General features: G+C 42.2%; 1 protein-coding gene across 1 annotated transcript in view; it reads right to left on the bottom strand.

Annotated features, from left to right (window-relative positions):
• Window positions 1-2,962: 2,962 nt before the first annotated feature.
• Window positions 2,963-13,908, bottom strand: part of IARS (isoleucyl-tRNA synthetase) — a gene marked incomplete at its 5' end in the record, with an annotated part of 51,101 nt that continues 40,155 nt past the window's right edge. The window contains 4 exon segments of the mRNA XM_009084196.1: window positions 2,963-3,571; window positions 7,728-7,880; window positions 8,843-8,986; window positions 13,662-13,787. Coding sequence (XP_009082444.1) covers window positions 3,489-3,571; window positions 7,728-7,880; window positions 8,843-8,986; window positions 13,662-13,787 — 506 coding nt within the window.

Raw genomic sequence — 13,908 nt, forward strand, 5'->3', positions numbered from 1 at the left:
TCCACCTCTGAGAAAACAAAGATTCTGAGTGGCAAAAAGGCTGATCAGCTGGGACTCGACTCATAGCAGGAGGAGAAATCCATTTGTTTTTTCTCTCCTTAAAACCTTCTTTCTGGAAGTTACTTCCAAGGGTACAAACTCCTACAGGTACAGCAAATGGTGTAACACAGCTCTGAGTGCCTCAGCAGTGGTTTATGCAGAGAGGTGGTCTGAAAACAAAGATTCTGAGTGGCAAAAAGGCTGATCAGCTGGGACTCGACTCATAGCAGGAGGAGAAATCCATTTGTTTTTTCTCTCCTTAAAACCTTCTTTCTGGAAGTTACTTCCAAGGGTACAAACTCCTACAGGTACAGCAAATGGTGTAACACAGCTCTGAGTGCCTCAGCAGTGGTTTATGCAGAGAGGTGGTCTGGGACCTCATTTGTATAACAAGCTATTTAACAGGGAAACTAATTGAAGTACATAAATCCTGAGGAGTATCACATCCAGAAAAGAGACTATTATTAGCCCAACCTACATAATGTTATAGAAGTGCATTAAGAAACCTCAATAAAAGAATTATTAGGAAACGTTCCCCACTTCAAGATCCCAAGAGACAAATCCTCTCTAGCAATGATTAGATTTTATCCAGAATAACAAAGAAAGAATACTAAAAATGGATGTGGAGAGGGAAGGTAGAAAAAGCACAAGTTCACCCAAATGGGTCACCACTTGTTCCCAATGCTCACTGCCAGTGTGCTCTGCAGGTAAGAGATCAGAGCCAACTGACAGTGACAGTAGTAGTTCACACCATGTGCCCTACACAGCACAACTACTGGAAAAGTTCCTCCTCATTTGGAAAAAAGAAACAGACCTCTCTGAAGGATCTGTGGGGTCAACATCTCTTAGGACAGGTTTAGGCCTGGCTGAACACACTGCTTGGCAAGAAACAGTTCTGTGTTTCTGACAGACAATCCTTTGTGCCACTGCCACCTGGGATGAGACTTTCATCATTCCCTGTTTGCAACAGAAATACTTTCCTATGCTGTTCAAAGTGTGGCACCACTTCCCCCCAGCTCAAGCAATACCAGTATGGATCTCTGTGGCAGTAAAATGAAAGACAAGCAGGTTGGTGACATTAAGACAAGTGCAGATGTACATCTGTTCAAACACAAAGCAGCAGGCAGGCAGGGTCCCTTCCACTAAGGCAGTGTCAGAGTGCAGGTGTTATAGCCCAGGTGCACTCTGTGCCTCCACTGTGCAGAGACTGTAAAAGCAGTTCAACATTCCACTACTTTTTTGGCCATGTTTTGTCTCATCTTTTGTGGTAAGACCAGAACCCCCCAGGAAAGCATTATTGCAGCCTCCTGTCTGCATGTGAAGTTGTGGTGATACAGAATCAATCAAAAAAAAACCAATTCTGCTTCACATTGAGTTTGCAGAGTATCATCACCTCATTTTCTTGACATCACAGCTTCCTTCCCTCCAGGTTTGAGGCTGCTCTGTGAGTACAGTGTCAATGCCATGATCCCACGCACACTGCCCGAGCAGTAGGCACTGGCTGGTTATGCTCACACAGCAACTTCCTGCAGCCAGGGCACAAACTAACCACTGACTTCAGGGCTACAAAAATAAAGTGCTGTCTCTTATGACTTTGTCTTAAAGCCCATTGCCCTCGTACAGATCCTGAAGAACTATAGGGCACATACAGAATTACCAGCAGTATTTTTCCTTCACTCCCCTTCCATGAATACATCATTTATATCCTCAGCCTCTGACTGCAACTTTCACCAGCAAGGCCTCATCTGTTTTAAGTGCATCCCTGGCCATGCTGCTCTGCAGAACATCTGCCCAGAGAGAGCTCATGTACAAAGTCCAGGGAAAGGCCAGTTTTCATCTGCAGCAAAAAGCAGTCAGTTACTTTAGGAAAATCCAGGAAGCTCAATTCAACTGCACTTCATGTGAGGCATGAGATTATTGGACTCAGGTCACAACAAGTATTTCTTCTGTTAAGGACAGATTATATTTTACATTAAGCAGCTATAAATATATTTGAGGAAGAAAAAAGGTTCCATTAAAGATTTGTGTTTGCAGCTCAAAGGGAATTCATAAATCTTGGCTGGGCTTTGAATTCACTGGAAAGCACATGTATAAATATTTATACATATAAAATCTAATCCAGACCTTACATGGAACATGGGCAGACAACATCCTTAGAAATAAAAAACAGACATGCACAAAATGCTAAATCCCAAATGACTCTTAACAAATGCAAGGGATGCTGTTCCCTTAGATTGGCTCATTAAGAATGAGGTAACATTGCAATCACTTACCATCTTCATTTATTCTCCATCAATAATAGAGCAAAGTTGCTCAGCTTACGAACAGCAATCTCACCTTTGCAGAAGGCAAAACCTGGACATTTTTAATGTCACAAAGAAACCCACAAAACAATACAGATTTGATTTTCATGTCACTACATTAATGAAGATAAGCAGCTGACTTCCAGAGAAAGAGGAGGGCAATGTCCAGCATTCATTAAACTGAACAGCCCAGGAGGTTCAGGCACTGAGATTTTTAATACTGCTAATTTTATGTAAGCTGAATGCCAGGGACATGGTTCACTTACAATTCTTGTATGGTCACTACCACACAGTAGTACTCAGACTTCACTAGCCGACAGATATACAAGTTAACACTAAAACATTTGCCAAGTTGTATTGACTATTATAAAAACTAAAATCCCCAAACTCATTTCAATCTAAACCTGCTTTTACATCAGAAAGCAAAGCAAACAACCCTCCTCCAAACCCCTAACCAAACCAACCCAACAAACCTGTCAGCACCACAACCCAAACAGGCACTGACACTCAGCAGGGACATTGTGAGATCTCAGGTGTCTCCAGTCTATCTGGTGTGCTAGGCATTGTCTTCCTTAGAAATTGTATGGAAGCAAAGTACTCTGAACTCAGGGAAACAGGAGTCTGGAGATTAAGCAAATTTATTGTTCCAAGTACTGAAATGAGGGAGTATTTTAAATCAACAGCCACACGCTTCATGAATATCCAGCTAGTATGAATGAACAAATCCAGGCAACTCTTAAATAAGTGTCAAAGCTATTGTAGGATGGTGTATATGTACCACAGAGCCTTGTAGGCAACCCAGGGTTTAGAAAAGATGCCCTCTGCACAAAGGAGAAGCAGAGAATAGCATCACTGAGGTACTAGTCCCATTTCTCTCAGGCAAATTACTGCATAGATATCTAAGGTTATAAGGAGTTCTGATGCTTTCTGAACAGCTTTTACAATATCATAATGAAAATACATTGTATCTGAAACCAAAGAGCAGCATATTGGACATGCACTGGTAGAAAACATCCTCTGTGCCACTTGAGATGTTCAAAGTACCATACACAATTTGGATGTTAATCTAAAAGCATATTAATTTCCTTGGACTTCATTTTTTGTGGAAAAGATGTCTACATGGTCTTATTGATAAAACTGGAATTCTCAACATTCAGCTGTGGTGGGTATAACACGAACATACAGTGTCTTCATGTTCAGGTTCTTCATAGAGACATCCTTTGTGATCTCTGAGAAAAGAAACAAGAGAGAGAGAACACAGTTAGTGCTGTTGATTACAGGGAAAACTAGCAGCACTTTTGGTTTATACTTTATTCCAACATTCTGCTTGTTCCATCCCAGTGGGATTTGGACACAAGCTGCTAAGCTCAAAACTCCCTCCTGTTAAGGCCCAGTGCATCAAGAGTCACCACATGCCAGGACTGCCCCTGCAAGAGTTGAAGAGACTGTTTCAGGTCACAAAGCAGAACTTACTGAAAGGCTATGTCAGCCCACAGCTCCCAGCATCACATCCAGACACACCAGTACCCAGTTCAGAAACTATTATGTCATGATATGAAGTCAATATCAACAGTACAGCACAATTCACTGAAAGCCACAGACCCTTAGAAACAGCATGGAAGAGTGGCCATGCACACATCCATCTCCTGTGGCAGCCCATCTGTGATGGAATATAATCCCAGGGCTGTGTGCAGAACAGGAATAGGAATGTGCATACATTAACTACAGTTTACACATAACACAAGGATTGTAGCAGTATCTGCTGCAAAACTAATGCTGGAATCTCGTCGAGTATGCCTGAAGAATTTCATGCCATACCAGATCAATTCCCTAAGCCTTTTCATAGCTATATGCACACAGTTTGGAACAGTAATAGGATAAAGTCTCACCAACCAACCTCAGAAGGATAGAGCATACTTCCAAGAGGCTGGTTCAGGGTTTGTAATTCCTCATGAAACACTAACACAGAGTAATGATACTTGTGGCTGTGGAAAGGTCACTTGCAAAGTTTGCAGGAGCTGGAAATCTTTCCCTGTTACACCTTACAGAGCATTTTTCCCAAGAAGTCAGGTGCTTGCTGGCTCACAGCTTCAGAATCCATCAGCTGCAACAAACTGCCCCACTGAGAACAGTGTTTGGAGGACTGGGAGGTACAGCCTTGGAACAAAAGTCACCTCAATGCCAAATACACCAGAGGCCTCTTTGCTAAGGAACTTGGCAGGTGTGGCCACAAACACATCACTGCAGCCCAGACTAACGGGCCTGGGGTCACAGCGTCCCGCGGCATCGCACAGAGCACCGCAGCAAATGGAAGGTGCCATCCCCTCCTGGCTGCAGGGACAGATTGCTCACAGCCAGGGTGGCTGGGGGCAGTGCCCTGCACTGGGGCACACACCTCATGGCCCATACTCACTGGCTCTAGCCCAGAGGCCGTGGCAGCGTGTGGGGGAGTTGAGTCACTGGTGCAGCCATGGAGATCATGTAAGAGCAGTTCAGTTTTCAGTACCATGATGGCCAAGTGAAAACTGACTCCAGAAATGGCAGCAAGGAGTTCTGTTCCCATGTAACGCCATGCATGTGCCTTCTAGCACTAGGGCCCTCATCTTTCTTGGAAAAGTATTTCATGTTCAGACTGAGCAGATGGAGTCTGCACTGAGGTTTAAAGCCATCTAGTAATTAAAGAATTCAAAAGTCCTTATGGATCCTACTGGCACTGTTTTTCAGGAGGTCTCTTCCAGTGTGGTACTCTGCTTTAAGCAGCTCATATCCTTCTAGAGAGCTGTGAGAGTGGAGCTAATCCAATTCAACAATTAGGGCTTTATTCCCTCACTAACCTTCCTTCCTCCCCAAGAACATGTTCCATTAGGATGTAAAAAAGTTAGTTTGCTCTGCAGAAGCAGCCAAACAAGCTATGAACTTGGCCTCCAACTATCTTATAAATATTTATTTTTAAGATCCTGAAAAATTAGGAACTACACGAAGCTACTATTTTCATCAGTACTTAGCTCAATAATTACTTTTAGAAATTGCAAACTTGATTTATGAACAAAATATAAGGAGCTCCTTCCTGTGCCAGTTCCTGGGAAGGCTTTGCAGGGCGCGTATGAAGTATCTCTGACATCCCCAGGCTGCTCTGAATCTGGTACCTGGAACTCCTGTTCAAGCTCACGAATCAGCAACATTCACCACTTAGACATTTATTTGTGGAATGTTTCTCCAACATTACAAAGGGGCAGTGAAAGCCACACTTGCATATGAGAAGCTGGAGAGCTTTTGTGCAACAGACAGCACATGCCCAACTGCCTGGGCCAATAACATTTATCAAAATAACCTTTTCAAAACCAATAACTCATTTTCCACCGAACGATTTTTTTCCATTTTATAAAACAGAAACCAACCCTCCAATCCATGGGTCATTTTCATTAAATGTTTCAAATGGTTAGCAGCAAATAGCTTTTATTTTTAGAATAAACCATAAAAAAACCTACTCAAGAGACTGAATTTTTTTGTTTTGAAGGCTGGACCTTCAGTAGATTGATTAGAAGATGAATCAGGGATTACAAAGCTGCAACAACACAGATAAACATTAATTGACCTAATGTTTTCTAAAAGGCATCAAAGTATTTGTTTTATGTACAGCACTTATTTATGGTATAAAGAGACGCCAAGATAAAGTACCAGGACCTCAGTTTTAAACAATAAAAAAACATTCTCAAGAGAGCTGCATGATGAGGATTACCTCTGAGACAGAAGTGTGGCTATATGGCACAAGCCACACAAATTAACCTCCAGCATCAAGTTCTCTATATTCTGAGTCCAGAAAGACCAAATCTGTTCTTTGGCCTTGGAACAGTTATCAAATCTGATCTTTCACATGGCTATGAATTGTCACTCTATACACCTGAATTAAACTTTAAATAGTTCTGGAAAATTCATACTACAAATGTTGCAGTGGCTCAACTCATCTTCCTTTCAGGTAAAGGCATTTTAAAAACCCTCACATAAACTGAGCCTTAAAGGCTGCATGTTTTCCTGTCCTGTCAGTTACTCTTTCAAAGCTCTCAATTTTTCTACAGTAGTTATTTTAGTATCTGAACTAAATCATGAACTGCTGTAACAGTGACAGGAACCAGAAAGGAATTCTGTATAACATCAGCTGCTCCTCAGCAACTGAATCCCCAGCCCAAGGTCGCACACATACACACTTTTTGTTTCTAAACACTACAGGCTCCAGTTCTGTTTGTTTACACCATTCAGCACATTATTTGTGGCATTAGCTCCAACTATTACTATACTTTTGAGATCCATTTTGGTTACAAAAATGGCTTTAAAATAAACGGTTCAGGTCAGATTAAATGAAAAATTAAAACAACCAACCAAGATCCACAACCAACAACCCCACAGCTTCCTGCTCCTCCTGAGGAAACTCATCCCATCCTATGACTGCATGGCCAGGGTTAAGCAGATGTCCAACCTCAGGAACAGGTCACCCAACATGTGATAAGCCAAGGGTAAGTGTCATGTGTCCCTCCCAAACAGCTTGCAGACCATGTCACTGTCACACACTGCACAGAGAACCTCTGCATCACCTCATTTGAAGAGGTGAATTCTCCTGAATACACAGAAATACCTATTTTGAGGTGTGGGGTTTTTACCATGTAGTTTCCAAGCCAATCTTCCTGTCAAAGGAAGTCCCAAATCTCTCAGGTCCAACTTTTTAGCACTACAGGTGGCTACAGTTTTAGTCACATCTTCCTCATGAATTGGAGAGGTTTGTTTCTCAGCCTCACCATCTGGCTGTGGTTTTGGAAACATCTTTAGCATTTCAGATCTGTGACTATGTGCTAAAGCTTCCCCACTCCTAGGTATCTGGAATAAACAGCAGCTGCCATACCCTGCTGAGTCTGACCTGCTCAACACTGCTCTAACACACATCCAGTACTCTTTTCCACCCACTCCAATTCTCCAAAAGGAAGACACTGCAGCAGTATGAATGTTACAAGAACAATTTGAACAGGTTCTTAAAATATTCATACTTGAGACTCACTCACTCACTACTGGGGGAGATTCACTCTCTGCTTAGTCACGGCAGCATGTCACTACCATTCCCACTGCTGACTGACCTTTACTGCAGAAGGAAGAAGCTTTTATAGACCTTGTCTTAGCCATTTCATGAAGGGAATGCATTAGAGCTTTGAATTTCTAAATGCATACATGTGCTTAAAGGATTTTATCAAATAAATATTGAAGTACTGGACAAAATTGGAAAGCACTGCGTGAATAGTGTGCATTTAGTAATTACACTGGATCTAAGGTTACATGAGCTGCTCCTCAGCAAAAACTTCCAAGTCTCCTTGGACAAGCAAACCAAAGGTTTGTGCTTACCATGAGTTAGTGCTTCATCCAGGAACAATTTTAGCCTCCTGCTTCTGAGTCCAAACACTTTAGCTGTCTCATGTAGAAGACCTTTGTATGTTAATCCATTCTGACCAACAGGGTTTTCCATTAGAAGAGTTCCCACGGTTCCTTTCTGACATTCTGGACAAGATAAACAGCTGAGTCATTATTGGTGAGGAATCAGATTATTTCATTTATCTTCGTAAATTGAAATTTAGGATTTCTTCTTACATTTCATCTCTATTTCATGAACAAATAGAATAGTACTGAAAGAGAAATTAGCAATACCAACCTACAGATACTCACTAAGTCAGTCTGTGAATCAAAAGTGTAAGTGGTGATCAACAGTTGACTAACAGAAGAAAATTTTGCAGAATTCTTTCTGTGGGTCAACAGGATAACCCAGAGCTTGGGAACCAAGAAATATTGTCACAGGACAGAAACCACTAAGAAGTGCAGAGGTTCACAAAGCACCTTCTGGTGATCAAATCCCTAGTAAAAACCACATTTCTGGCCCCAGAAGTTTTCCTGTAATGTCCTTAGAATTCCACATGGATAGAGCAGAAAGGTCTCAGACCAGGGCAGAGATTAAGGCAAGTTACTAACAACACAGCTGCTCCAACATGAGCTCTCAGAGAGAAGCTACAAGATTAGCAGCTGTGAAACAGAATGATACACACATACCTCTCTATACTCCAGATCAGGTTAATAATACAATTCATTTGGCTTTTAAATAGCACTAAGAAATGTTTCACAGGTTGTTCCCAATGAAAGAAAGAGCTGGCACTTCATTCTGTTTTGGTGTGGTTGAGACTCAGCCTTTTAAAATAAGATGAGCTGATGGTCAGAAACCAGAAAACAATGCCCAAGGGTTCATATTTAACTGCTGTCCCTTATCTCAAACTGGCTCTCCTTTTTCTCTTAGGAAAAGAAAGAAAAGCTAAACATAAACATTGTCTCAGAAAGCAAATACTAGGCAAAAAATAAACAAAATCACTGTCTACCAATGAAAATATATGTACTTCCCCTCAGCAGCAAGCAACATGGCCAAAACTTCATCAGAAAGCTGTCTATAAGTGAGGAGAGATCAGTACCCCACATACCTTGTGGCTTTGCATTCATGAGCTGCAAGTTGATATACTGGCAGAGCAGGGCATCGGCAGCGCTGATCAGCGCAGGGGCTGACCCTGCTGTCACCTGCAGAGTCTTTCCGCTCAGGCTCAGCAAGTCTGTTTTGTTTAGCAGTTCTGGAACAGAAAACGAGACCAGTCAGGCCAGCACAGGGGCTGAGGCCCAGTTCTCACTCCTCTGGCTGACAATAAGGCTTTCTCATTCCTCACTCCACTGCGGGAGCACCTCCTCCTCACAGCTTTGCTCTGTTTGGGAAAAAGGAATTGGTGCAGAAATATCTTGTTCTCAGAAGCCACTGACTGCAGTGGTGGCTGGTGCCCTCCACAAACACCTGTGTGCACAGCTCATGGCTCAGCAGGTAACTCCAGCCAGGCATTTGTGCCTAGATCAGACCCTAACAGGAGCTCTGTCTCAAGGAGTCTCTGAAGCAACACCAGTGCCCTGGAAGCACTGGGTTGAGAAACCAAGGAAGTTTCTGTGCTATGAGGTCTGTAGGGCTGCATTCTGCACCACTGCCTGAGCCCTGAGGTCAAACACAGCTGCTGATGGGCACAGCATAAAAAATACAAAGGAATAACATCACTTTCTGCTACAAAGAGCTCCAAAGATCAAACCTAGGAAGAATTAATAAATCTAAGTATTGTGTATTTCTGTACATATGGAACAGGCACATCTGTCATCTCTGTCCCTCAGGCCTTCATTCCATATCAGCCCTATTCCATGTCAGGAAGCCCAAGCTTTAAAATCCCATTTTCTATCGGTTCCCCTGAATGAATTTCAGAGGGACAAGTCCCACTACTTTTCCCCCAAACCAAGCACTCACCTCAAAGAAATAAAAACAACAAACCCTCGAAAGGTGAACAGCAATCCCAAGCTACAAGCTCTGCAAATTTTGCCAAGTGCCACAGAACATCAGAGCACAATGCACTGTGGAAGGCTCACAAGACTGCTCTGAGGAAGCACCAAGACCTCAGGCTGCACCTAGGATTCTAAAATGCTCCTTTTAAATATCAACATTCATATATGTATCAAAGAATATATATAAAGCTTTAGGCAAGACTTCACTGCTGCTTCTAAAATTCAGTTTCCAGGAGCAAAGACATACAGATGCTGGTGGCCATCCAGCAGCTGCCCCAGCACTGTTCCAGTGTGCCTGAGGTGCCAGGCACAGAAGGGGGTTTGGCTTTTGGGTTTGCTTGCAGGAAAGCAAGAAAAGTACTGAATTAGCAAGCGGAGAGGAATTAGCAAGATTTCATCCCATGGAAGAGGAGCCAGGAACTGAGTTTCCTCAGCAGAACCTTAAAGCAGCACAATTTCTGGGCTGTGGTAGTAGAGAGCCCTAGTGAGCAGGGTGCTTACAGGGCTACAAACACTTGCACTCCAATAACTTCCAGTTTGCCATTCCCCAGCTGCCAGGATCCATGCAGATCCATGCAGGGCAACGGGGCATGAGCTGCAGTAATGGGGGTTTGCTCTTGAACAAATTAGCATTTGGCATTACAGGACTGCTGACATTTCCCAGGGAAGAGCTCATGCACAGTGCTGTCAGTGGAGTCTGTTCATGGAACCCTCTAACAAGAGCCAGAGAAGAAAAACAGTGGATCATTTCTTCCTATATAACCCCCGACTGAAAGCAGCAGATATTACAAATGCTCATCAATATTAAAATCACTTTTAAAGCCAGTTCTCCCTGCAGCTGAAGTCTGAGTGGTAATGCTCTCCTAAGGTGCTTTATTGCCTCATGGCCTTTGAAAAGTCAAAAACCACAACCCTTTTTGGCACTATTGTTCGGAAAACAGTGCTAAGAATAGGATTAAGAAAAATTAGCAACCTGAAAATCATAAATATGAAATCAGACATGGACTAGGAAGTCTGTAGGGGGATTTTGCCTCACCTTCCCTTCCCTCTGCTTTTTTATGCCCCACATGATTTACAGATTCATTTATTCCCATAAACACATTGAATTTTTTTAAATAGGTCTTTTGCAATATGAGCTACTTCCATGAAAGCAGAGTGCAAGGCTCAAAGCATTCCCAATAGGAAGTTTAAAAAGTTTTCAGCAATCTAGAGAGGGGGGGAAAAAAATTAAAGGCAGCTGTTTTTACCATCTGAGCCCAGCCTCTTCCCTTTGAATGATTCAATTTTTTTGCTGTTAAAAGAGACTAATTCTGTTCTGTGTCTCTGAAGGTCAGTACAAATCCCAGAGCCTAGCCTGGTGATTGTGCAGTTCCTCAAAAAATACATCGATGCACTGCTGGGGGAGGAAATGGTTATCCCATTATTTCAGTGCTGCACTGAAAACCAGGGACAGGACAGACTCAAACCTCCCTTCATCCAAGAACTGCCTGGTGCTATGCCATTACACAGCCCTAAGTAAATCTTCATTACAATTAGAAAACAAGATCATAAATTACTGCAAGGAAAGTGGACAGCCCTAAAAACCACAGGAAGGGAATAAGGAGCCAGAAACGTGGTTTGACTGGGGCATGATTTTATTAACACACATGGGAACAATAAAGCAACAACTTGTCCGGAGTGCACGACCTTCCTGGGCAATTCCTCTCGGACAGAGTGGCTGATACCAACCCCTGCCTCACCTAGGAGGGCCTGGAATCACCATCAGGCCTCACCTAATGTTACCCAAGCAAAGGTTGGGCAGATAAAGCAAATGGATTGTATCCAAAGCAAACATTAGGAATTCCAGTTCTACTCTCTGGCAGCTTTAAGAGCTCTTTTCCTTGCACATGCCTTCAACCCCAACTCCTCAGGGAGTCATATCTTCTGCTGATCAATACTTGTTTGAGATCTCTGACAAACTGCAACAGAAGTGAATTTGTTAATCTAATCTTTCCATGGGAATTTCCATATTGTTAACAAAGGGGGGCAGAGGATAAAACCACAATAACCCTGCACTGCCCAGAGCACTTACAAAGAGTGGAAGTTTAAAATCAGTACTCCAAGATGGGAAGTCCCCAAATGATCCCTACAGAGTGATGTGGAAAAGAAAGGAATAAAGCCTTTGTTACTACAGCAGAAGAGAACCTCCAAGGAAGAGGGAAGGTTTGCATTGTCTTTACTAATTCCTTTAGGAATTCAGCATTAATGGATTTATGCTGCATCCTTTTGTTCTACTAATGGCAGAAAAGAAACTGAATAAGGAGTCAAACTGCTTGCACACCTAATGGGATGAGAGTTTCCCAACTCTTCTTGGCCTTTTGCAGGTCATCTCTTAATATCTGTGATGTCAATGACCAATATTAGTACATCCCTGCCTCTGCCTTGCAGACCACACTGCAAGGAAGTATATCCCTACTATCTGGAAAAGGCTTTCAAGGAAAACTATTTCCTCCTTTAAAACACAACTGAAAGCTGAGGAAGATACTGTGAGGTTTCCTCTAAATCACCTATAACTGGAAGAAAAGAATACTAATTTTGTGTAACAGGATGATTCAGTTCAGCTGAGCACAACCTGAAAGAGGTTTAGTGGTAGGAAGGTAATGGGTGACATCAGATAGGGAAACCCCCAAAACATCCTTCTAGAAACACTTTCAGGAGAAGACAAGTAAGGAAACTAAAGATAGAGATGGTAACAGTGACATTACAGAGACAAGTAATACTACTCCCCTACAGATGTCACTGGTGGACATAGACTGTTTTGGGGTGCCCATGGGACTGCTGAGGATCACCAGTTTTTCTCAACATCCAGTGAAAGTAACTCCCCCTCAGATGTGCTTCAGTAATATTTCTATGAAAAAATACTAACAAAAGATTTTTGTAGACGTCCAATTACCATTTCTGCAGTACTTCATCATTTCTCTGTCACTCATTTCAGACTTGCTATGAATTGTGTAGAAACAGCCCAAGTTTGACCTTCAGGATGTGCCTGTAAATAAGACTAAGAGCACACAGAGAGCTCCCTACTCCTGCTGAGCCAGCTCTGAAGTTGTATCTCAGCATGGCCACTGGTAACTACTCTGTTTCTGCACTTCTGCACTAAAGTGTTCAGTCATTAGGGTAAACATGTTCTCAGGGGCAGATTTTCGAGTTGTAACTTTCTGATGTATTGAGATACTACACATAATGCAATAGCAAACCAGCCCCTTCCCCTGAGGGAGGCAATGCCAGTTACTGCTAGGGCATCACAGCCACTAATTGCAACATCTTTCACAACCTTTTTGGTGTGTTTCAGCTGTTACCTCTGTAACGAACCAAACTGTGCCACAGCCATCAGCCTATGTATAATTCATAGAAGGTATTTTACGTTCACCTGCCTTAACAGAGGCAAAGTTCAAGCTGCAAAAATATTTGCTAGGTTTTTGTAGGAAGCAGAAATGCAGAGATCCTCAAGTATCTCCAGGGTGAAAAGCAACATTTTACTTCTACAGACAGCAGTTTACATTCAGCTTAAGTTCTCACCCTGCCTACGGAGGCATTAGGGGAGGAGAAAAAAAAACCATGGAAAAGCTGATGGCAACTTGCCATCAATATACAGCATAGCTTGGGCCCCATGGAAACACTGAAATGAATCAGATTTTGCCCTGATGAGAACTGCAATGGAAGCAAGGAAACAGAGGAGATGAGCACCATTTAGCAGCAGCTTTTAGAAACATTTTGATGAGACTATAAACACAGTCTCATAAGCTAAGTACTATAAAATAGAGCATTTCCTTATGCATTTTCTTGTCAATTTTATATAGATATATATAAATTATACAGTAAATAATTCTACAGTAAACAACTCCCAGCTGCTGCTAGAAAGATTTTCAATTTCCCTTATCACACTCCATTTACCTGTGTTTCCATTAAAAACTGTCAGTTTTGAATTTTTAAGACCAAAAATGCAGGATACAGCATCTACAAGTCCAGTGAAGTTCAAGGTATTATCTCCTTTTGGATTTTCCAGCAGCAACACACCATCTAAAACCAAAATTAAGACATTAAAGTGCAGTTAGGAAGCAGCATCCAAGTTTCAGTCATTTAATGATGCTTTCTATAAACTGACTTAAAACTGGCAACACTGCATCTTTCCAAAATTTTT

The sequence above is a fragment of the Acanthisitta chloris genome, unplaced genomic scaffold (assembly GCF_000695815.1).
Source record: "Acanthisitta chloris isolate BGI_N310 unplaced genomic scaffold, ASM69581v1 scaffold40441, whole genome shotgun sequence".
In the NCBI taxonomy this organism is placed as follows: Eukaryota; Metazoa; Chordata; class Aves; order Passeriformes; family Acanthisittidae; genus Acanthisitta; species Acanthisitta chloris.